Genomic DNA, 24,149 nt, shown 5'->3' on the forward strand with positions numbered 1-24,149 from the left:
GCGAGAAAGTGAGAAACGGGAATAAGAAGGAAGGAAATGCATGGCTGGAATTAAGGTTATTCGGGCCATCATCATCTATTTTAGAGTTATCTCGGTGCCTGCGTTGGTGGTTCCAGCAATGTGGTAAGGCCTAGAGGCACGGAGTAGTAATCGTCTGGTCCTTCGGCAAGAGCGTTGAACCATGCGCCACGAACCAATAGCAGGCACCGACTTCCTGTCTCAGCTTGACGTCCTTGTTTTCTTTCTCCAATTGGCCCCCTAATGCCAAAAGGACTTGCATCACTGACAACGTGCAGGGTATCCATTCAGCACAAACGCTGCCGAGATCGCCGGATTGCGGCGAGAGATGTGGTTCGACCGACATGGGTCGTTTCAATCTAGCACACTCACTACATAACCCACACCGTCCCGGCCTTCAATTTTTACACTGCTGCTGATGCTGACTGCATGGTACTGTGCATAGCATGGCATATCGTCTATACTTGGCCCCTCAATCTACAAGCCATCCCGGACTGAGCCAATCCCGTCTTCTGCACAGGTCTCAGTTTAATTGGATTGAAGAAACCGGACATGGGTCCCGCCAATGGGAACCGCCTTAGGTTGCATTCCATCATTCTGATCTCGGGGACATTGGCGGGCCCTTCGAGCAACCGCCGCCAAAACCAGAATAGCCTCTGGAACTCAATACAGTACGGAGGAGTATACTACGACCAAACTAGCTTTGGCCCGCTTGCCCGCCCCTACATACATACTGTACCCCCTGGCTAGCTAGCTGATCTACGCTGCTATGTACCAGTAGTCAAGACTCTGCCAGAAATGCCACTCGCAATCATAAAGGCAAGCTAGCGAATCACAGGCCAGCTAGCCCGAAAGTACGCTGCAGGACAAGTGGACTCGTTAAACCGAATTTGTTAAGCAAGCCCAGAGACGACGAACCCCGTTCTGGTATTTGCTTGTCTCCGCACAACGCACATGGCAGCGAATGCGCTGCTGCTACCCTCCCTCAGCGTAAAATTCACCAATCAGCTTGAACCTACCTAGCCAGAGCCATCCCCATCAGCCTTATGCCAAGTCGAATGCCAAGCTTTGCTATGTCATGCTATCAAGACTTCTCAAAATGGAGAGTATCTCGCGCCCCCCAAATCTAGGGCCTAGTCGGGAACACCCCCGAATATCAAGTCAGTATATTAACTTTTATCTCTCTACCTGGAGGGATCGAGAAACCTGTGGACCGGGTGGCTTCTTTCCATAATCATGACACAACCTTTTTTCCTGTATACTATTTTCCCATTGACTTGACCAACCCCACCTACTTCAACCATTTCCTTGTGCGACTAATACTCCTAGGACGGCCGATATCCCACACTGGTGTGTGAGACGGAACGAATTCCATCCAAGGCACGAGATCATCCTCATCCAAGGATCCATGGTCTATTACTGGTAGGAGCTCGAGGCAGAAACTTTCTTTCAGCTTCGTATAATACAGCCACACCTCCGATACTATATAATACTTCCTTCGACATTACAGCACAACTTAAAACAATGGCCACACCTCAGATATCGTCGCCGTCCGTTTGGACATCCACCAGTGACCCTTGGAGCAGCCAGCAAGCTTGTAACGACGACCCATCCCCCTACTCCTCCCCCTTCTAGGACTATCCGACTTCGACAACATGTCGGACCACGCATCCTCTACATCGTCGTCGGCGCACGTGCTCCGTGTGGCCATCATCGGGGGCGGCCTCGGCGGCGCCTGCCTCCTCCGCGGGCTCCTGCGCTACCCTCACATTGTCGCGGACCTCTACGACGCACGGCCACAGTTCCGGGACGAGGGTTCCGCGCTAGATCTCAGCGAGGCTCATCAGGAGGTCCTGCGCGCCCTGGATCCGGCTTTAGATGCTTGTCTCGACCGCGCTGGCGCCGTCTACAGCTCCGTGGCGCTCTGCGTCGGCACTGCGACGACCAGTCACCGCGGCATCGATGTCTCAGGTCTACCCATCCCAGGTCGTCGGACCGTGGGCCGTCAGGCTCTTCTCGATGAAACCCTAGCCGATGTGCCACCTTACCTGCTGCATCCTAACACGCCTATCGCCACGGTCAGTGGAGCGGCCGAGGGGGATGGTGGCAGCGGCGGCGGCGCGGCGTACCTTGAATTCGTGGATGGAACGCGGAGGCGGTACGATGTCGTGGTGGGCGCGGACGGGACGGAAAGCCTGGCGCGGTCCGTCGTAATGTCCGGCCAGGGGTGTTCAACAGGGGCAAACGGCGGGGACGACGAGGACCTGGCGCACAAGCCCGTCCCCGCGGGTAGCTGGGTACTGCCCCTCGTGGTGCCCCTCGCGCGCGCCCAGCAGGCCATGGGCCCGGGCTACTTGGACCCGCAGAACCCGTGCCGCGCGGGCTGGATCGGCGATGGCATCTTCATGCAGCACGATTTCATCAATCACGGCCGCGACGTCCAGATCTCGCTCTCGGCCATGTTACCACCACCTCCAGCCGCGGACAGCCGCCAAGGCTCTTATCCGGGTGGTGCCGCTGCTGCAGGACCTACCTGGGCAAAACTATTTACACACGAGGAGTTTGAGGCCACGTTTGCGCAAAACAGATCCCCTGCTTGCCAAGGGATGGTCAAGGTAAGTGAATAAAAAACCCCTCTTCATACTCTCGTCATATGTGTAAGAAAACGAAAGCTGATGAAAAGAACAATTACAGCTCGTCCAAAGCGTCTACACTATCCAGATCACCGGCATCGTGCAGATGCAACATGTGCCAACTCGGAGCTATGCAAAGGGGCGCGTTTGCGTCCTGGGAGGCGCCGCTCACGCCGCGAGCCCCTGCCACAGCGCCGCGGCGGGCCTGTCGCTCGAGCAGGCCATGGTGCTGTCGACGCTATTGGGGCACTCGGCGTCCTCCGGAATAGGCATAAGGGGTTTCACTCAGAGCGGCCATGACGTGGAGGCCGCACTCCCGCAGTACGCTCTACAGGCCTACGACGCCGTCTGCCGGCCCCGCGCCGAGCAGGTCGTGCGCGCCGCGTCGGATATCACCAACACCCTGATGGGACGCGGCGGTGGCGAGAGGGCGAAAGACCTTGACCCCGTGAGTATAGCGGAGCGCTTGCGACAGAGGTGGCCTGCGGTCCATAACCTTCACGTCACGGGTTTGCAGAATGCCGCAGTGGATATCATGGAGCAGTTCATTGCAGAAGACTCTAAATGGTAAAGTAATGTTGGTTACAGAATGGAAACTGCTGATAGCCAGGCAAGGCCAGGCCAGGTCGAGCCCCTGGTTTGTTCGACACAAAAATGAGCTCTTTTCCATTTACAGTCACTGGGTTTTGCTACGGAGATGATAGCCGGACAAGACTTATTTTTACACTTCCTTGCATAGCCCTGCGAGGATCATAGTCAGGTGTTGGTCTCTGGTTGGATTGGCTTGGATTCATGGGAATTTATAGAGATTTATTGACAATTATGTATCAACCCCTTTTGATAGCTGAAAGGCAAGTCCAAATGGTACCTGCATGCAGACCGCATCCGTCAGATGAGGCACAGCATAGCCGATGCAGATTTCAAAATTCAACTGCGTGATGATCCTGCAGCTTGACCCAAGCCACCGGTATCCAATCACCGTTGAATCCTCCTGGATGGAGAACGTTGGTCCTCGATATGTCCACCGAATACAACACCTTACTGAGCACTATTTCACACGCCATCTTACCCTCTGGGTCGAGTCTGTGGATATTCATTGCCTCTGATACTAAGTGAAAAGTGAAATCACGAGCGATGACACAAGTAAGGGTTCTGGGATGATGCAGCTGCCGATTTGATTATTTGAACGAATTTTGTTTTTCGTCCCATTCAGGGCACAAACTCGGGCTTCTAAATAGATACTTACCTAAGTGCCTTACTTACCTTAAGCAATACGACAACCCCTTGTTGAAATGGTAGTCAGGCGCCTTCCCATACCTAGTCGAATCCTGCGATGCCGTTGAGGAATGCCACTTGTCGTACAGATCCAGATTAGGTGTCAACTAGTCGACGGTCGAATCAGATGACACTCCGGCGTTCGCTCCGTGTCCGAAGGTGGATAGGGGCAAGTGGGTGCGCATCGGTCCCCGACGGCGATCAAAAACAGAGCTTGGCTCCGTGGTCAGGTCAATTCGGGTGCAAGTTCGCATCATAATTACTTCCCGTCTCGCTGATCTCGGTACCCTTGCCGATATCACACCATTTTTTCGTACGGCACATCGAGTCTCGGCCCCATTATTGACGGAGCTCAGCTCCACAAGAGACCGGCCACCGGTTGCTCCCTTCGGTGTGTGTCGAATATGGCACATGGCCTTGGCGGGCGTTCTAGATTTGCAATAGTTCGTCTATTGGTGCATTAATATCAGCGCATCGCCACTTCTGTTCCGTCGGATTTGGAGGGGCGCTTATATTATTAGCGTTAGTAGATGGAAATAAACTTCGATGCGGGGATGCAAACGGCTGGTTCGCGACGACTTCATGTTGTGCCTGCTATGACGTTCCGCTGAGGTGAATGAAAGTCGACCCCATTGCCCATGATCAATGATATTTATCCTACACTTTCCATTAATGCAGAAGGTTAAGGGAACTTCACACCAAAACATTATTCCTCCTATTCAACCAGGTTTATAAGTCATCCACCCAATCCCTAGATACCAGGCATGATGGCCTTTCGACTATCCCAGAGCGTGGCCCTGAGGGGAGCCATCCGAACTCCAAGCAGCGTCTACCGAACGCAAAGGCCAACAGGTAAATTGTTTTCCTCGGAAATCATCCCTCAGTGACCCAAAGCATCTTTTGTTCGCCACAACCCTCCATGTTTCATCAGGCGACAGCCCAGCAATGAAACGACTGATTGACCCCCCTTTTCCCTCTCCTTATCCAGCAGTCCTCTTCAGTCGCAGCAGCGCGCTGCTGCGAGCCTGCTACAGCACCGAGCACCACTACACCGGCAACACGGGGGAGCACCACTCCCATCAAGACGCCGTGCCCAAGTGCCGCAGCTTCGCGGCCGAGGTCGGCGACAAGCTCGGGTCCAAGCCGAAGCAGGAGCAGTGGCAGCCCAACAACCCGCAGCAGTGGGAATCGTCGTCCAAGGACGCGACCGGGCAGAAGGGGAAGAAGTGGAATCCCGATGCCACCTCAGTGTGTGTCTGAGTTGGGCTGGCATTTTCTATAAGTACCAACAGGCAAGACTTGCCCAGCAACAGAATATTCCCTTGTATTCCTTGCGCTCCTGGATTCGCAGGAACCCATCCCAACATCACTGCCAACCTTGCCCTATATATTCTTAGACATTTGTTTTATCTGTCTGCAGTCACTCTCTTTTCAATCGTCCACTTATTACTCTAATCCTCGAGACCACACACTCATTTCTTGATTTTGTCAACATCAACACCTAATCGGGTCAGCCACCAAGTCCAAAATGACAGAGCATGCATCCAACGAGTCTCGTGCCACCCAGATGCGTCAGCGCCTCCTGCTCGACAGACATTGATGAACTGATCCGGAAGCCTTACCCCAACATCCATCTCCATGTCGGCTATAATCTGGACCAGCTTTGCTTGGTTCTGTCGCCTCCCGGGTGGCAGCGCATGCATCTTAATCTCGACGGGCTCCAAGAGCTCCCCATGCGTCCTCCCACGATCCGAATGGACACAAATGTGAACCATCCCAATGTGTTTGACAGCTACATTTGTGCCACCATACTGAACAAGGATGAGTACTACACACCTGCTTATACCCTCAAAGGCATCGCCATCCAGCTGCTCAGCTTCTTCGGCAGCGACAACATTCAGCAGGATTACGGCGGCAAAGCCGTTAATCTCGAGAGTTATCGCAAGGGGGACCAGAATTCGTATCAGCCCCCATTCAGTGCGTGTGAGCGATGCGGGTTTGAGGCGAAAACACTCAAGAGAGATGACGTTATAGTCAGGTATCGCAATCAGTCCGGGGCTTTGGTAGCTCGCGAGCGCACTGTCGTTGAGGGTGTTTCATCAGATAACTTCTGGGTCCCGCTTGGGACGGTACGAGACACTGAAAAGATGCCCGTTCGGAAAATGGCCAAACCCAAGCAGAAAGATGGACCTTTCGCCATCAACAAGCTCCCCAACGAGCTTCTGCTGGAGATCCTCGAAAGCCTGGAAGACTTCGAGGATCTCACCAACCTTTCCAAGGTCTGGCCCTGTATCAGTGCCCTCATCATGGAACACAACATAATCCGCCAGCGCGAGTTGCAGTGCTTTGTCACCAAGAAGACATACCGCGAAGTAAAGCTCGGCGTGGGCGTCTCGACTACCGATGGCCTGGCCTCGGAGTTTGACCTCCTGTCGCCACAGGCCTTCACCCTGCCCACCCGAAAGTCCGTGCAGAACATCCCCTTCACCCGGTGGCTCCCCTTGCCCATCTCGCCGCGCCACTGGCACTCGGTCCGGACCAACGCCAAAGCCTCGCTTACGGTTCTGAAGGGGCACGTCAAGCTGCAAAACCCCACGCATGCCCAGATCCTGTATGCTTTCATGACGGACATCGTCGTTAAGCTCAATCTCGTCAACCCTGATAATATCAACGGCAAGGGGAAGAAGCAGCAGCAGCAACAGGATGATCCCTACTTTTACTACAGATCCCACGACCGAAATTGCAGCACGCTGGAGCACGCCTCGGAGAAGGCCATTGAGTCCTACTTCCACCTGTTCCATCTGCTGGTATGCCTCGCGACCGAGGACCCGAAGATCGTGACCCAGGCCAACGCGCTCCTGACGTCCTTCCTCGCGGGCCGGCGCGACAAGTCCCACTGCCCCAACTTGGGCCATCTACTCGTCGCCATGCTAGTCAGCGACGTCCCCGTCACCGACAAGCTCCGCCGGGCCATCATCACCGAGGCCATCACGCGCAACGTCGTGTGGCTGCTGAACCCCAACCCCGAATCCCGAGGACGCAGATACCCGAACAACCGTGACAGCAATATCACCAACAAGAGCTACCCGGAGCTCGCGTACCTCGAGCCCGACGCCGTCAGCGCCTACCGCCTGGACAAGACCTTTCAGGGCTCACGGACCTCGTACCGCCTCCTGATGTTCTCCGAGCTGTTCCGACGCACCGCACGACCATCTACTACTACTACATCTGCTTCCGGAAGCAGCGAGTCTACTACTTCCTCGCCCTCTTCACTCGCTCAAATCCGCGACGGCCTCTTCCACCGCCACGGTGCCCCTCCTCCCGGAGCCGCCGCGCACCTCGCCTCCGAAGTCAGGCGCCTGCACGCCATCAAGGACTTCCCCGCGTTCCTGTGCGAGATGGGCCTGTCGAAAGGCCAAATCCCGACACCCGCCCATTTCACGACTGTGCTGCACAACACCGTCGAGGCCAGCATGCAGCGCGGCTACTCGCGCTGGGCCCTCGCGTCGAGCTGTCGGGTGTCAGCTTCTTCCCTGGTGGTGACCGGGGCAGCAGGGGCGGCCGGGGTAATGGCCGCGGTGGCGGTCGCAGAGGCAGTGTCCCGCGGCAGCCTGTGGCTTGGCCTCGTCGCACCTCCGAGGACACATCTACTACTGCTACAGCCACGGGCAGTGGCGGCGCGGATAGTGGTGCCCCGTGGATTGATATTTGTTCTGCTTCGGGCAGAGGTCACAGCAATACCCGCGGAAGAGGCTGCGGCCGCGGCCGCGGGTCCCAGAGAGGGGTTGGTCGAGCACCCCGAGGCGGACGCGGTAATGGCAGCTAGAGGCAGCCTTCTCCTGACGCCCTGGAGCCCGATGATCCCGCACTCAAGCTTTGGTATTTTACGATATGATTTATGAATAATGAGGCGTCCTGGCATACACCACAATTTGGGTTTATTCACATAGAATTTGGCCTTCAGGTTTGATTCATTTACACGGAAAAGGCATGAACCCGCAGCCCAGAGCTGGCACATAGCTAGCCAACATAGAGAGATGATGAATTTTGAGAAGACCATGACTATATGTGTCAACACTGTAGACTTGATTGTGCGATAAAGTTTGAACATGAAAATGTCCTCTTGAATGTGCCTAACGGTATCATTGATACACTCATGAATTATGATATACTTGTCCTTCTGCAATACGTACCAGGCCCATGGCGTTTTTGAGTAAAATGCAGATCGCCAAAGCAACTAAGTGGAAGGGGACATAATTATATAGTATCCTCTGGTCGGGTGCCTCCATGGGTTTGCTGTCCTCCCAAGCCCGTGATCACTCGGGTTCAACAAAATCCTGGGTCATTCCCATGCTCATTATAGCCCCCTGAGCACATTCCAGGTGTTGCAAATGAGGCATGTAACCATGCATGTCTTGTTGTCGTTGCCAAGTGCCATATGATTGATGTATCAGTGTCTTGGGAATACATCATCTATAGACTTATTGGTAGTGTTGCAAAAAGACAGGTCTCATTTACGACAGCGGTTGGATGATGATTGATAGTCGTAAAGTAATATATGTACAGTCAAGTTCTAAGGATAATACAAAATAGGGGAAAATAGGGGGTTCTTTGTTGTACAAGTCAAATCAAAGACGTCTCCTGTTCCTGGGAGTAAGCAGAAGAAAACAGAGGCAAACAGAGAGAGAAAAGAGTCTACTGCTTAGGCCTTCATGTGAGAACTCAGGACCATACCACCATGGGCGTGGTGGCGGCGCTTGTGACCGGCCCCGCGACGCAGCTTCCGCTCCGGGCAAGGATTGGCGGTGTTGTTGGCCACACCCCCGCCGAGCGCCAGGATCTTGGCGGCGGCGTGCTCGGCGGCGACCATGACGATGGCCTGGGTGTTGCCCGTGGGCAGGTCGGCGTGCATCGAGGCGTCGACGACGAAGAGGTTGTCGGTGCCGTAGACCTTGGTGTTGGTGTCGACGACGGCGGTGCCGTTGGCCTTGCGGCCGTCGTCGAGGCCCATGCGGGCGGAGCGGACCCAGTGGGAGCCCGTGGCCTGGGTGGACTTGATGTCGGCGAGGAGGGCGGCGCCCGTCAGGTTGGCGGGGGCCGCGAGCCGTCCTTCATCTTGATGGTGAGGGTCGAGTTGGGCGCGGCCGTCATCTTGATGAGGCGGTCGAAGAAGGTCTGCAGGGCGTCGACGTCGCCCTTGTCCTCGAGCCAGGGGTTGCCCTGGAGCTCGGTGATCTTGCCGGTGGCGTCGAGGCCGAGGTCGGCCGACGAGGTCACGCCGTGGGTCAGGTATACCTTGAGCTTGACCTCGTTGTCCGCGGGGCTGTTGCAGGTGCCCTGGATGAAGCGGGTCTTGCCGTTGCTGGGCGACTTGGTCGATGTCCAAAAGTTGAGGCGTTGGCCGGCCTGGGACAGGACACCAGAGCCCTTGGCGAACAGGTCGATGTCAGTCTGGGCGGGCTTAGTGAAGGCGGTGGAGTTCATAGCCTTCAGGGACTGCTTCGTCTTCATGGAGACGGTCAGGATGACGTGGTCCTGAATACCCTTGCCAACCGGCAGGTCGATCCGGGAGGCATTGGCGAGCGAGACGGTGGAAGGCACCTTCTTGATCTGCTCCTCGGGGCCGATGCCACTGTAGAAGAGGATGCGGGGGGTGGAGAGAGCGCCAGCCGCAAGAATGACCTTGCCGGTCTTGGGGGTAACGTTGATGAGCTCACGGGAGCCGTCTTCGTTCTGGACTTCGATGCCCGAGGTCCAGGATGCCTGGCGGACGGCCCGGACGACGTTGGTATTGAGACGCATGCTGAATTTCTTCATGGCTTGAGCGGCAGGCAGGTAGTTCCTGATGGGGCCACCGCGCAGGGAGTTCTGGATCAGCCAAGGCGGGTGCGCGAAGACGTCAACTTTCTTGTTGGGCTCCTTCAGGGGCTCGACGGAGCTGAAGCCGTTGGACTTGAAGAACGAGGAGAGGACGTCGTAGGCGCCCTGGTCGTAGCGTTTTCCGTCGGCCGAGGGCAAATCGGTGCCCGGGTTCTTCTCAAAGAAACGATCCGAGGCAGCCTTGACGTCGGCAGACTTCCAGCCAGTCGGCCACTTATCATCGAAGTCGGCATCTTGGGGCTTGACAAACATAAGCGCGTTGATCATGCCGCTTCCTCCAAGGAGGCAGCCGGCTTGCGAAGCAGTATCGGTGCAGTATTGAGTGCTGTCGAGTGTGGAAGAAGCTAGGTAGTAAGCCATGCTGGGAACATCAAATTGGGTGACTGATGAGTTCCATGGCATCAAGGCCTTGCCACCCGTGGAGGCAGTTGAGGCGTGACCACGCTCCACAAGGAGAACGGAAGCACCCGACTCGGCTAGTCGGCTGGCGGTGATGATGCCGGCTGGGCCACCACCGGCAACGATGTAATCGTAAGTGGCGTTGGAGGTGCGAATCGGGGCCGTCAGGTTGTTGTTGGGCACTGAAGGGACCGTGCCGGAGGGAGGAGCGGCAGAGATGTCTGCCATAGCAGCCCACTTGGCATAGTCGGCAGACTTGGCATCCGCCAGGCTCATGCCGAAGCCACTGAAGCCGGCAGCGTGGTAAGAAAGAGCGGAGGAAGGATCGGTGGGGTTGGTGACGGCAGTGGTTGAGTAGGCATAGGCGAAGACGCCGTCGGCATCGGCAGCCGAGAAGGTATCCTTGTTGATACAGCCGCCGCACAGGAAGGTGGCCGAGTAATGCGTGTCGTTGACGAAAGTTCCCTTGGGAATAGGGAGAGCTTCACATCAGCACCAGTGTAGACGGAAGGAGTGACATAGCCGGTGGCGATGCGCGTTGAAAGCATAACATTCTTGCCGTTGGGCCACGCGATGAGCAGCATCTTGCCAGTCATGGAGGAACTGAAATCGAAGCCTGCCCAGCCGGCTCCGCCCGTGGCCGGACCGACGATCTGCATGATCGAGTCCTTGTCGGGGTCTCGGGCAGAGCCATACCGACCTGCAACCCCTTTTCGTCACTGTATCCGGCGAAAGAGATACCGGTGTTGGCGTCAGTGTATTTGAGGTTGCCGGCGGCAGCGGAGGCGCCTAGCGCCATGGCTAGAGAAAAAGCAGCAGCGATCTTCATCGTTTCGAGTATGCGCTAAGGAAAGTAAGGGATATAGAAAAGAAGGTAATAAGGAGCCGTCAAGGCGTAGAGAAAGGACGCGTTTGGACTTCAAACGACTTATAGAAAGTAGACAGTGAACTGGTGACTGAGAGCGACGTGACTCGAAATAAACTTTTGCACCCTGGCCGGTGACTGGGCGTTTACTTATAGCCCACGGCGGCCACATGAGGGTTCTGGAAAAATCATGGCCGTGTAAGACAGGCCTCAGCTGGGTATGTGCCTGCATCGTGGGTCTAGGTTTCCGACCAGAGAGAGAGGGCCAATGGAAGCCGTTGACGAGGGTGGTGGATAGGGGAGGCTGACGGGCGAAGAAATGAGAGTGGACAGCGTTGAGGCTATCGTAGTAAGAGACTAGAGATAGCCGTTCTGCTTGTAATCCAACGCCCTTCTATGGCCTAGGCGATGGAGGGAACTGGAGGAGCAGTGATCCAACTCATATAAACGGTGCATTTTAAGGTTTGAAATTGATTCGCCGAGTCATGAAACTTGGGATTTGGTGGGGGCATCGGCACAGGATGCAACACACCCAGGTTTTGACGTGCTGCCAAGTCCCGTCAGTCCGGCCGTTGTCTGCTAGATTGCCAGAGATTTTCCGACTGCTGCACGCGCTTTGGGCTGTGGGCCCCAACCGGAAAACAGGGAATCGGTGAAGAAATAGTAATTGACAGTGATTGTGCTTCAGGTCAGGTAGGTAGGTATGTAGCATTGAGCCAAGTGCTGGATCTTGTTGGTTCAGATGAGCCAGGCCACAACAGAGCGGGTAGGCTCCAATGGGTTCAACCGTAGCGTAGGGCCGGACAGAACTCCGTGAATTATGCCACCACTGAAGATAGCGACGGAGCAGGCTCCGACGGGACAACGTTGGCAACAAGAAACAATGATGGCGCGTACCCAAAGAAAATGGCCGGATTCGGTAATCGACGAACAATGAGATCGGATGAATCCATCATCCTGGATCCAAGGGCATCCCAATTGATGAAGGGCGAGCACATTTGCAATACACAATACTCCGTACGGACCCCGCCGACTGGATAGTGCATAACGCACCCCAGCGACTGCACGTTTCATCCAAGGTGGCTGGCCGATGCAGGTACGCAGGCGACTAGCGAGCGCGGACCCCATGGCCCTGTGCCGTCATTGGAGGCCCACCGGCTTTCATCTCGAAACAAAATCCGAACAAAACGGTATGCGTAGCCGAAGGCGGTTCGTGGGATTGACCCGGACGAATTGGTTGTTATTAATTCAGCCCACGGCCAGGAGGCAAGATGATCACGGGGGTCAGCGTGCCGTTTTAGGTAGGACCACACACCCACTCATATTGGGCTCAGGCCGATCTGGGCTCCCACACTAAACCACGGCGCTGGGAACCCTCGGCTTCGATTTCTCTCTGTGCCCCTTGAGGGATGCGACACAGGCATTGACGTTGTATGCGATCTGCTGCGTGGCGAAGCGAAATTTCTGTTTATGTATAGCTGTCGGAGCTGGAAACATCGGGGACCGGAAGCGACATGATAAGATATGAAAAGTTGGTGTTGGGCTTGGCCCGAGAAGAGATTTACATACCGATGGGTGTTCCCGTCCCTGAACCTTGAAGCTGCAAGGTGACCGGCCAAGGGAGGGATTGAGCCCATGACGGTGATCCTCTGATCAAGTTCCAGGGTACGCTCTCAATTGATCAAGTATCCCTTGAATGCCGTTTGACGCATCGGAATGTGTATTCGAAGAAATAAACTTAAACTTATGCATGCCGCGCATCCTATAATTGCGCATCCAACAACAAGGCAAAATGAAGCGATTTGCTGGTATGGGCGACAAGCTTGTTCATATTTTCGTGGGGGTGCTTTTCGAGAGCAGCACTGCAGCAGAGAGGAAAAGCACTGTATCGAAGCGACTGGACTGGCGGGTGATCTTTAGCGCTAGTCACCACCCCATCTCACATCTCCAGCTTTTTGATCAATTGCCTCATTTCTTCATCTCGAGCCCTCATGTCAGTAGTATATAGATATATCTATATATGTGTATATGTATGCCATCCAACGAGAGATTCCCTCATAATTCAATTGCCGATCACGTATGCCCGAATACAAGTTTGTTGCAATGGAAAAGGGGACTGGAAAATCTGCCAAATTGACCAGGTCCATCAGAAGCCACTCCATTCGTACTGCCCTCCAAAGGTCTAGTAGTGCAGCTCAACAAGCAATAGGAGCAGCGGCGCCACCCAATCGCATCACTAACCAGAAAAACAACGATACTGTGCCGGGGAACACGAAATTTCGTGATGATGTTGCCGCCAAGTTATCGGCGCTGAAGAATAGGGCTACAATGGAGGTGGGTCCCTGTCTCATCGCGCAAGTGAAGGCGTTTATCGGTGTCCGAACTGATCAGATCAATCAAACAGCTCTTAGCGCCGATGCTGCCATCTCGTATAGACTCGGTCGATGGTGGTAGTCTGGATCCTTTCGGCAGCCTCCCGGTACCCACGAGTATTCAAGTGGACCACTTGGTCAGATACTGCGAGTGACCCCTGTATAACACCTTTCGAAGCAGATATTAGAACAAGATAGAACGGCTAACCCTTGACTGCCCAATCCCAGTCATGATTAAGTATGACTTCAACTCCCACAAGAGGCTCTGGTTCCAATACGCCATGGAAAGCGTGTCGATGATGCACAGCACTCTGGCCATGGCTGCTGCATTATGGCGCGCCGAGAACACGGCGCTGGAGAAATCCATACAGCTGGAGGGCATGCGCCAGAAATACCAGGCAATACGAGAGATCAGGACTCAGCTGCCAAAGTATTGTGGCGTTGATATCCAAGATAGTGGCATAGCTTACTTGATGTCCGCCATGTCAACATTGGTGTTTGCTGAGGTATGCAGTCACATTCTCCCACTAAAACCTGGAGCTCCCCTCACTCATCATACTCTAGATCTACGATGGCAACTTTGATGCGGCAGAGATGCACCTGCAAGGTGTTCATACTCTTTTCAACTCGCACAGCCGCCGTAGTAATCTGGAGGCCGACTTCGTGTTTTGCAAGGCCACCGGCTTGTGAGTATTATCATCAAGGACTCAAAAGCCCCGCTGACTTGAATACGCAGGGCCGACATTTTGGTCGCTACTACGTTGGGCCGGCAGCTCGTGCTCCCGACCTTGCATGTTAATCAGACTTCGTCTCCAGTGTTGATACTGGATGATGCAGAGACCCAGCCCCTTGACAGCTCAATTACTGAAAGTAATTCGGACGAGGTCGTTGGCATCTTCAGCCGTCTACGGCAGGCTCTTTTAGCACGCCAGTCATTGATGTTGTCTTCGGAGGACCAACAAAGTTTGCTCAACGATGCAGATTTCTGCATTTTACAGTACCTTCCTCAGGCGCGGGACACTCTTCCTGATGCCACCAAGCGAACGCGTGCGCTGGTCCTCGCAGCTCATGTCTTCATGTATGCGACGTTGCGCCAAGTGCCTCCCAAGAGCACATTGATGCGCAGGATGGTGACACGGTTACAATATGCGGTTGGGGAATCCCTAGCCGCCCAAAACATATGGGCAGGGCAGAAACGGGCTCTCGTGTGGATAGCCTTCGTCGGCATGCTTGGGACAGGGGTGGGGGAAGCCTGCCCGCAAGAGCGGTGGTTTCTGAACCTCATCACATGCGCTGCATGCGCCCACTCGCGCGCCGACTACGTTCTGTGCAATCGCGACATCCGGCAGATCTGCTCTGCGTTTCTGTGGGACGAAGCTTATTGCCAGCCAGTGCTAGCTGAGCTAGAGAAGCGCCAACGCTACTGCGGTGTAAGGAGAACGGACCCCTGATTCTTTATCTTCCGGAATAGGAAACATGTTTGAACAACATGTCTCGCACTGTGAGCCTAAAACGGACATAACCCTCGACGGGCGGCATCTTCGAGCCCCCAAGTCCCTCAGTTGGACAGCATGTCTGTGTATAAGAAGCCAGAGAAAGCAGAGGAGATCTATATGTGATAATCGCAGACAACTTTACTCATTCGCCTTTGAAAACAGAGCCTTCAAACTCCTATCGAAACATGGCCGGGGAACTCGTTCTGCTGACTGGTGGCACTGGCTTCTTGGGCCATACTATCCTAGTCGACCTCCTTAAACATGGCTATCGTGTTCTTGTTGCCGCTCGGTCTCACGGGAAAGTTACCAAAGTACGAGCCGCCCCCTCCATCGTCGCCCTTGACCCACCGGCAACCCAGCTGATGTTCGTCCTCGTGCCAGACATGGCAGCCCCTGATGCGTACGACGAAGCTGTGCAAGACGTCGACTTCATCATCCACGCGGCTGCGCCTCTCCCCGCGGATTATGCAAGCGCAGCCGGCGGCTCGGACCTTCGACAAGATCGGTCGCTGGAGGACGCCTTTGTCACAGCTTGCGTTCAGGGCAACATGGGCATCCTCAAGTCTGCGCGCGACAAGGGTAAGACGGTGAGACGCATCGTCATGACCAGCTCCACGGTAGCCATCGCCCCTGCCGACTTCTTCTCCGACGCAGCGGCTGCCTCTCAGAGGGAAAAGGGTGGGAAAGAAGTCGTCGTACGTGGGCCCGAAACCCGCGTCGCCGTCCCGGAGCCGCCGTACAAGTCGCAGCTGCACGCGTACTGCGCGGCCAAGACCGCTTCTCTAAAAGCCGCGGAGACCTTTATGAAGGACCAAGCCCCGCCCTTCGATCTGATCTCCATCATGCCGTCCCTGATCTTTGGGAAGGATGAGCTGGCCACCGGCACGGATTCCACCCGCATGCTGATGTACCGCCTGCTACCGCAGAAGGCCTCCAATGATGCCGGTGATGCCAGCGCCGGCAGCAGCCTGGAGCAAGAAGAGATCGCGGCTGTCGGGAACGCGGTACTCTGTACCGATGTCGCCCGCGCACACGTCCGGGCACTGGATCCGGACATAAAGGGGAGCCAATCTTTTGTACTCAACATCGACGCGAGGTGGGAGGATACGGTGCCAATCGCCAAGGCCCATATCACTCAGGCTTTCGGGTCGGGTCTGTTCCACCCAGCTAGTCCGAAGTGGACAACTGTACCCCTGAAATGGGATACAACTAAGGTATGTGGGGACCTATAGGCCAACAGTTGCCCCTCGGAAGAGTGACTAATCGTTTACTTTAACAGGTGCGTGATGTTTTGGGTATTGAGCTTGCTACATACGATGTCATGGTCAAAGAGGTCGTGGGCGAGTATCTTGAGATGATGAGAACCGAGGGTACTTGATGCATCAGAAGCTTGTGTCTCTTTTCGTATTTTCCTGTACTTGTTCTTCGCTTTCAACTTGGGTTGTCACAAAGTATCCTACGCCAATTTACAAGATATAATCGGCTTCTTCGACGCCTCTTTGTTCTTGGAAGCTAATGGTGCATTCGCTACCAGGACAAAGATGTGTCCCCGACGGTCTATTGTCCTTTGTCCACCCTGATGCACAATGAGAATTTTCGCCTGTCTTTCCAAGCAGTTCGCTTCCGGATGGAAAATCTTCATCTTCACCATGCTAGCTAGCATACCTCTTGCGTCTTCATATCCTGATTGGCCTTGTTTTTTTTCGTTTTTGCCAGTAACTCCAAAAAGTCATCATGGTTTGGGGATGGCTTCGGGCGGGCATGGAAAATATGGCGGGATTTCCCATTGGGTACGTCCCGCCACAGCCGGGAGTACAAGTCGACGATAATCCCCCAAGACCGCCGAATCCAGAGCCACCTCTGCTGGCACCGCTTCAGGAGTCACCCGTTCCTGCGGCGCCCGGGCCCCCACCGCTGCCTGAATTCTTCATGCAACCACCGGACATTGTCGCCGCCCAGAACGAACAACCGCAGCCGCTAATCGCGGGAAACATCCCGCTCGACGCCGTCGCCGCCCAAGCCGCGTCGGCAGCGGCGGCGGCGGCGGGCGCACAGTGGGCCGCCGACCTGGCCGCCCTGAACGCGGCTGACGCGGCCGCCCAGGCCGAAGCCGACCGCGTCGAGGCGCTCGCGAACGCGACGCGCGGCGAGCTGATGGCCCACTTCACCATCCGCCGCCGCACGCCCTGGTTCCAGTTCCGGCGCTTCCTGGGCCAGGGCGCCTACGGCGTCGCGGCGCTCGTCGCGGACGAGCGAGCCGAGGGTCCGCCGCGGCTGCTCGTCGTCAAGCGCGGCGTGGACGAACGGGGGCAGGTTTCGATCAGGAGGGAGATTTATGTGCTTGAGGTAAGTGGGCGTAAAACTTGTGGAGGGGGGAGAGAGAAAAGAAGTAAAAGAAAAAGGAGTTGCAGCAGATATGACAGGAGCATGAACAACTCTAGGCGTACAAGCCCCGTAATCTGTACGAGATCGATTGCTGACGCTTTTTCGTGTCCTTTTCTCTTGGCTTTAGCTGTTGAGAGGTGGCATGCATTCTGTGCAGCTGCTGGCCTACCGAGATCGTTTAGTCGGCAGCCCCTTCTGGGAGATCCGCGACTTGTTCCGCAACCGCGGGCGGTACCTGAACCGGCTGGTCGGCCCGACCCTCGTTACGGAGTACGTGGAAAACGGGACATTCGAAGACCTCTACGACAAGACCAAGACGTGGCCGGAGCCGGTACCGAACCGCATCCTTTGGCGCATCCTTTTGTGCGGTAAGCGTCTAGTCCCCGTTCCCTACCTATGTTCTTCCCTCTCTTTCTTGCGTCGCCATGGCGGACTTGGGTGGAATCAGACACTGACTGTATATTTTCTCGATTTCCCAACAGGTATCCGTGCTTGTATTGGCATGGCGTGGCCGACCTTCGGCGAACACAAAGCCCCCGGGCGGATAGAGGTCATTGATAACCGTCCGCCTGTATCTTTGGAACACGGCGACTTACATATGAATAATGGTGAGTTCTCACTTCTGACAAGCATACATGCATTTGGAGAAGTCGACTTCGTTGCCCGGTCTTTCATGACATACCAGAAGGAAAAGAAGAAAGAACATGCTAATGCGTAGAGAGATTGAAAAGTCATGTTTGGGCAGTTGCAGCACGGCTCAGCAGAACACGATGTGGTCCCTGCGATGAAGTTGATAGACTTCGGGTTGGCTAGGGACGCGACCACAGGCGATGACCCACCGTAAGTAAATGTTGCCCAGTCGACTCGAGTTGTCCGTTATAGCCAACGCTCTGTGACTGACCAAACATCATCGCACATGAAGACAACAGCCGGAAAAGGGCGCCTTCTGGAACACGAGGGATTGCGCAGGCGTAAGTGACCCCTTCATATTCCCCTCGTCATCTTATTCCCTCCCACTACCCCTTCCCCATCCCTTACCCCCTGAAGTATCTCTATCTGCTTCACTACTGCTGCAAACCGGCTTCCGACTTTTTCTCCCTTCTCTAACCCAACAATCAACAGCTCGTCATGGCCCTGATCGCCAAGGCGTACAACTGGCAGCCCCGGCCCGGCGCCTTCATGGACGGCTACATCGAGACGGACGCATGGGACCTGTACATGCCGGGCGCCGAATTCCGGTACCCGACGCTGGACCCGCCGCTGCGGGAGCTGATCGGGCGCATGATGGCCAAGAACGAGGCCCACCGCGTCCCGCTGAGCGTCTGCCTCGCCGTTGCCGAGGAAGCCGTCCGCAACCACACCGCCGCCGACTACCCGGACAACTGGCAGGGCGAGACCGACGAGGCCATCATGGAGTACGTCCAGCGCGCGTTCCTCAACGGGAGTGCGCAGCCGCAGCCGCCGCAGGCACCGCCGCCACAACCGACTCAACCGCCGCCACCGCCGCAGCAACAGCAGTCGTCCGAAGAGGGGTCGCAGGATGACGCCGATGCGTACGATTGGGACGAATATATGTGGGAGTTTCCGCAGCCACCGCCGCCGCCGCCGCCACATCAGCAGCTACCACAAGGGGGGTCATGGGAGGATATCGATATGGACGACAGTGATTCCCCGCCGTCGCCCCCACCGCCACATCAGCATTTCCTACAAGAAGGGGGGTCGTGGGAGGACATCGATCTGAACGACAGTGATTCCCAGCCGCCGCCGCCGCCGCATCTGTTTCAGCTGGGCTAGCAGCCGGACAACGATGAAGACGAACATATGTGGGACGATCCGGGCTCTTGATCGCAGTGGCCGGGGGGATCGGGTTAGGTGGTGGCATGGATCGCCCATGGGGGTCATCCGGGTGGGGAGTGGGAGGTAAGATGTATATGTACGTATGTAGTTGGATCTTTTTTTTCTTTTAGAGAGAGGCCTAGGATGGATTAGTCAGGATATCAAATGATGTGGTCTTGGGTAATAGTTACACACGTATATAATTTGTTACTCATCTCATCAAACCATCCACGCCTTTCCCGCGATATATACGTGTTCTTATCGCTCCAATAGGGTCGGGTGTCACTGTGAGCTAGCTATCAAGAGTCAGGACAAGCGGATCGGACAACACGTACCCATGGGGCATCATAATGACTCTTTCCAAGTCAAAAAGCGTAGTCGCATCTAAAAGCCTTGCATGTGGACTTACCAAAGAAAAACACAGAACGAACGTCTGCAACTGAGTAGGGTGTCTGTGATGTGTCTCGTATAAACCAATTCGCTTCCAATAAACATACCCGAGGACATACACCTCCCCTAGAAAGACATGCCAGGAGTATCTGTCCATATGTCAAGTTTATCCCTTAGGTTGGCCGCTTGGGTGAATATACCACTTATCAATACAGACAACAAATAGCCATGAACGCAGAGGGCCAGTCCGGTGGGACGCGCCGCAGCACCATGCACAGTTCAAGGACTCCCCAATTCTCCGAATACGTGCACTACAGTATGAGAGAGGGAAGCACCTCTTCGGGGTCTATCGAGGAACGCAACCCGTTACAGCAGCCTCCGCAATACTCGATACGGTATTACTTTGGGGAACGCTTGATAGAGCCTTGGGTGCCTGTTATGGGAGACTGGACGACAGCAATACACCACAGCCGACTTGGAGCACAACTGGGAGTACGGGGGCCACCGAATTTCGAGATATGGTGCTCCCGGACAGCGTTCTCAATGGTCAGTTGTTTTCTATGTCTTAGATAGCTTGTTGGTGGTTAGTCAGATCGCTGATGGTATGGGGCTATCACAGGCAGTGATCAAGACAACGAAATTTACGACTACGAGAGTATTCAGGCAGCCAATCAGCGCTTGGACGACATTGACAAGATGTGGGAACCGACCTTACAGAACTGGGCGCATGATGATTCGACTCTAGATAGAGTCAGATAGGTATCCAAGGATCAGGGGTAGATAGAGTCGCCCATAGCTCAGCAAGCATGGAGCCCAACATCTGCACGCTGTGTCTTCCAAGGGGTAGTAGACTAAGTGAAAATCGGTGTGTCAGCACAGCATGAATAGGCATTAGTGCATATTTATCGAGGGCAGTAAATGAGAAGCCATTCATCTTAGGAACGAGGCATACCCTAATCTCAACGTAGACGGAGAAACAAGAAAATATTGTTTCCTTCAGATCCTGGAGATGGTCAGATCGCGGAGGAGTTGTCGAGCCTACTCATTTCGCCCGGTCAGCAAACCGACATCAGCTTCAGCAGCATGAGTGACGCCAACACTGTGCTTACCACACCCGACGCGGCGCCTTTGAGTCAAATCAACCAAATCTGTCTATTCAAGGATGAAAATGGCCTTGCAGTTCAGAATTGGAATGTGGGCAGTAAACTTGCAAAGGGCTTGCTCGTGATATACCGTAGTACGTGATCTAGCAAGTGATCCTCCAGGCTTTCTGCGTAAACGTCGGTTTAATTCTAAGCTGAGTTGCTGCCTGGCCTTTGCTGCTGCTGTTGTTATTGCAAACGGAAGGATCAAACAGGGGGCCGATCAGTCTACTTTCCCTCCCCCATTTCCCGCAGTCCATAATGCCCAGAATGTCATGGAGTGTTGAAAACTCTACGTAGGCGAGACTCATCATTGACCTGTCGTCAGTCGGTAGTGTTAGTCAGTGCGGTTGAGATCAATGTTACAGTATCCATCCAGTGCACTCATTGATGGCGCAAAGCGCGGGTAATTTCCATCGCTAACAACAGCCCACCTCCAAACCCTGTCGCAATCTTCAATCCCCGCTATACACAGGTACCATTTCGGTTCATCGACCCGTCGCATCGGTTTCATATGATAATCGACAGCCACAGGAGAGTAAGCTCAGGGGATGTTGAAAAGTTGATGATTAATTCTTTTCATCGCCGCCGACTTTACGAAACAAACCAACTTTTCGTATGTTTTTTCCCCGAGAGATCCTAGCTAGTGCATCTACCGTCGTACATTGTTAGCGTCCCCGTGCCCGCCAGCCGCATCTTATCCCACCATCCCACCCCCGACCCCCACGCGACACCACCAATGACGAGGGTGCTGCCCTACGAAAAGGAGTCTTCTTCGCCCCGGTCCTCGCCCTCGTCGGAATCCGCTTCGGCTTATGAGACATGCTGGGCCACGTCGGAGGCTTTCTAGGCGCACCGCGCCATCATCACCCGCCTCTACATTGACGAATCCAAACCCCTGAACCAAGTCAGCGCCATCATGACCCGAGATTACGACTTCCGCGCCACGTCAATTGTGACCTACCCATCCAGGCCCTCTACACACGGTACCTCCAAGGCTATCTTTGACGATCGACTTGCTGACTGCGGCTGTCACGACAGATAGAGACCGCATGTACAAGCGGCGCTTTGCCGACTGGAACCTGAGGGAGAACAAGAAATACGTCAGGTCGAAGCCAGGGTCTCAGGCACGTGCAAAGGTTCCTTACCTTCTACAGCGGGCCGGTGACCCTCCTGCCCTGCGACCGCCTAACCCTTCCTTCCTCTTGGCCCCAGAGTACATCCGCCTGCCGGAAACAGTGTTACAGTACTCGAGACTCCTGGTGTTAACAGGGTTGTCCGAGAAGTATTTGCTGCATAGACATGTCCTTGCCGCATTGTACCTCCAACTGATGTCCGTACGGGCCGCTACCCGTGCCATCGAGCTGAAATAGTTCAAACTGGCCTTCGACATCCTGCAGAACTTCTTTGACGACAAGGTTCACACCTACAAACTCAGCAAGGGCAATATTAGCTTCTTAGTTGTCGCGTTCCTTATCATGCTGAGGCTGCCAGAAGATCTAGCCAGCTGTGTTTTGGAGTTTATCAGCCGTCTTGTCGCCATCAAGCTTCCGAGCTTGCATCCCATCGTACGGGCATGGAGGACGATCCTGGAGGCAGATCGCCAGTGTGTCTGGGACAACGTACGTCCCCATGAATGGGATTTTCACTGAAAGAACCGTAACTAGTCCCAGGATACGCTAACATGATACGATATTTCGGGACAGGCCTTTGTTTTCATCAACAACTACTTCGAGGTTCTCCAGAGCGCACACGGCAAGTCAGATCCCATGCTCAAGAAGCCGGCGGCCATCATGTGCGACCCGGAAATGTACTTCGACCACAAGCGAAAGGGCCCAGGTGTTGTCGGCACCGTCGAAGATGAGCGCACGGTATTGCCCGCGGTCAAGCGGTACCTGGGCGAGGAATGCGAATTCCTGCATCACCGGCTGGTGGTGGCCCACGCGCACCTCGTCGCGGCGGACCCGGTGCTGGCGCGCGACATCGCCGCCGAGGTCTCGGCCGTGTGCGACGCCCACCACGGCACGTGGCACTACGACATCATCAACGGCCGAAGCCTGGCGCTGCAGCTCCGGGCGGCCATGCACCCGAGCGGGGGCGGCGGCTCGCCGGTCAGTGTCGGCGCGTGGCCGCGCGGTACACCCAGCACACGCTCGACTTTACGGGGTCGACCATGGTGGGCGTCGTGACGCCGGAGCTGAACGAGACCCTCCGGGGCGTGATTCAAGGCGGCGGCGGCGACGGGGTGGATCTTCATTCTAGTGGCGACGACGTGGCGACAATACGTCTGCTGGGCACGAGGATGGGGCCATCACCGCCCTTGTTCGCGTTTCCGATTGCGACTACTACTACTGTCGCCCCCTGCGATAACAATGATGATAGGGAGGCCGGATTGGCAGTCGTCTTCCAGAGGCTGGGTATCAGCGGAATGCGGACTTTCGCGATGATACTCCAGCTCCAGCTCGACGCTTGTAGGAAAGAGCCGACATATTGCTACAACACCTGAGACTATGTACATAGTCTTCTCATCCGCTCGGCCACGCCCGGCGCCGCGTGTCAAATGCTAGCCAAGAGTCGTCTCATCAAGAAAAGCCTCGGCGTATGAAAATCATTCCCTAAGAACGTACTTGAAAGAAGCGGTGTTCTGATAGAGGTACCGCGTGGGTAGCCCATTCGCAGGCGGTCCGCAGTCTAAAGGAATTGTTAGGTCAGGTTATACCGAGCGGTCCACTTCAAGGAATGTCGAGGTCTGGCGAAAATCTGAATCTCAATCTTTACGGGGATGACCATCGACTTCAATGCGAGTTACTTCGAGCGCCATATCTCGAAGCAGAGATCAATTTGATTGTTGAGGGTCGAAAACGTACAGTCCGTGACTCCGTGGAGATTTGAGTCCCGAGAGACTGGACAAGCAAGTCCTCAGCACTTAAGCCCCGCGTTTTGGTATCTCCTACTTGCTGAACCTACTTGCTCTTGTACCAGCACCATATAGGTCAGGCATCTGGTGTACAGTCCAAATCTGTCAGGTTCTGATGCATAGAACATTTGAATATCTGTAAATCTACTCTACATTTATCCAGATGTAGTCAGTCGTTGAAGCATTCCGAGAGTGTTCCAAGGTTTACTTAAGTTGTAATGCAGAATACGATGCTTTAGTGAAGATCCTGGAAGAGTCGGGCCATGCCGCCTGTGGTTTAGGCTGCTGGTGGCGCGCCCTCAAGGCCTTCTTCACCCGACTGAAGGCTTATGGGGTAACTCGTTGGAACCTCTGGACCTTTCCAGTGTGTAGTGTGGAGGTGACGCGAGCAGATATATGAATATACTTTTAACGACCGCCAGATTGTATGCTCTTGGCCATTTATTGGAGAAGTTTCAAAGACACTACTATGCATGTTATGAGCGTGTTACTGTATGATGGCGCCTTCCGCCGAAAGGCTGCGCACGATACAGTACAAGTA

General features: G+C 54.9%; 9 protein-coding genes across 9 annotated transcripts; 7 read left to right on the forward strand and 2 right to left on the reverse strand.

Annotated features, from left to right (window-relative positions):
* Window positions 1-1,673: 1,673 nt before the first annotated feature.
* Window positions 1,674-3,222, forward strand: PG994_004849 (salicylate hydroxylase; the record flags this gene model as incomplete). The annotated part of the gene is made up of 2 exons (XM_066856258.1): window positions 1,674-2,633; window positions 2,713-3,222. 2 exons carry the CDS (start codon window positions 1,674-1,676, stop codon window positions 3,220-3,222), a joined length of 1,470 nt encoding a protein of 489 aa, XP_066718425.1.
* A 1,649-nt stretch (window positions 3,223-4,871) lies between these two features.
* On the forward strand, window positions 4,872-5,186 carry PG994_004850 (uncharacterized protein; the record flags this gene model as incomplete). The annotated part of the gene is made up of 1 exon (XM_066856259.1): window positions 4,872-5,186. The coding sequence occupies one exon, from the start codon at window positions 4,872-4,874 to the stop codon at window positions 5,184-5,186; it is 315 nt and encodes a 104-aa protein (XP_066718426.1).
* A 278-nt stretch (window positions 5,187-5,464) lies between these two features.
* Window positions 5,465-7,828, forward strand: PG994_004851 (uncharacterized protein; the record flags this gene model as incomplete). Its single annotated transcript, XM_066856260.1, has 1 exon — window positions 5,465-7,828. The coding sequence occupies one exon, from the start codon at window positions 5,465-5,467 to the stop codon at window positions 7,826-7,828; it is 2,364 nt and encodes a 787-aa protein (XP_066718427.1).
* An 800-nt stretch (window positions 7,829-8,628) lies between these two features.
* Window positions 8,629-8,937, reverse strand: PG994_004852 (Cellobiose dehydrogenase; the record flags this gene model as incomplete). The annotated part of the gene is made up of 1 exon (XM_066856261.1): window positions 8,629-8,937. The coding sequence occupies one exon, from the start codon at window positions 8,935-8,937 to the stop codon at window positions 8,629-8,631; it is 309 nt and encodes a 102-aa protein (XP_066718428.1).
* Window positions 8,938-9,008: 71 nt separating this feature from the next.
* Window positions 9,009-11,004, reverse strand: PG994_004853 (uncharacterized protein; the record flags this gene model as incomplete). Its single annotated transcript, XM_066856262.1, has 3 exons — window positions 9,009-10,670; window positions 10,694-10,873; window positions 10,906-11,004. 3 exons carry the CDS (start codon window positions 11,002-11,004, stop codon window positions 9,009-9,011), a joined length of 1,941 nt encoding a protein of 646 aa, XP_066718429.1.
* A 2,394-nt stretch (window positions 11,005-13,398) lies between these two features.
* PG994_004854 (uncharacterized protein) lies at window positions 13,399-14,893 on the forward strand (the record flags this gene model as incomplete). Its single annotated transcript, XM_066856263.1, has 4 exons — window positions 13,399-13,510; window positions 13,671-13,948; window positions 14,007-14,128; window positions 14,179-14,893. 4 exons carry the CDS (start codon window positions 13,399-13,401, stop codon window positions 14,891-14,893), a joined length of 1,227 nt encoding a protein of 408 aa, XP_066718430.1.
* A 230-nt stretch (window positions 14,894-15,123) lies between these two features.
* Window positions 15,124-16,316, forward strand: PG994_004855 (uncharacterized protein; the record flags this gene model as incomplete). Its single annotated transcript, XM_066856264.1, has 2 exons — window positions 15,124-16,152; window positions 16,218-16,316. 2 exons carry the CDS (start codon window positions 15,124-15,126, stop codon window positions 16,314-16,316), a joined length of 1,128 nt encoding a protein of 375 aa, XP_066718431.1.
* A 392-nt stretch (window positions 16,317-16,708) lies between these two features.
* On the forward strand, window positions 16,709-19,117 carry PG994_004856 (kinase-like domain-containing protein; the record flags this gene model as incomplete). Its single annotated transcript, XM_066856265.1, has 6 exons — window positions 16,709-17,284; window positions 17,451-17,691; window positions 17,806-17,894; window positions 18,069-18,163; window positions 18,246-18,294; window positions 18,446-19,117. 6 exons carry the CDS (start codon window positions 16,709-16,711, stop codon window positions 19,115-19,117), a joined length of 1,722 nt encoding a protein of 573 aa, XP_066718432.1.
* Window positions 19,118-21,610: 2,493 nt separating this feature from the next.
* PG994_004857 (uncharacterized protein) lies at window positions 21,611-22,880 on the forward strand (the record flags this gene model as incomplete). Its single annotated transcript, XM_066856266.1, has 4 exons — window positions 21,611-21,639; window positions 21,689-22,028; window positions 22,092-22,313; window positions 22,398-22,880. 4 exons carry the CDS (start codon window positions 21,611-21,613, stop codon window positions 22,878-22,880), a joined length of 1,074 nt encoding a protein of 357 aa, XP_066718433.1.
* Between the last annotated feature and the right edge of the window lie 1,269 nt (window positions 22,881-24,149).

Source organism: Apiospora phragmitis, assembly GCF_038363925.1.
Source record: "Apiospora phragmitis strain CBS 135458 chromosome Unknown utg000005l:1.0-4161743.0:1.0-4166827.0, whole genome shotgun sequence".
Taxonomy (NCBI): domain Eukaryota; kingdom Fungi; phylum Ascomycota; class Sordariomycetes; order Amphisphaeriales; family Apiosporaceae; genus Apiospora; species Apiospora phragmitis.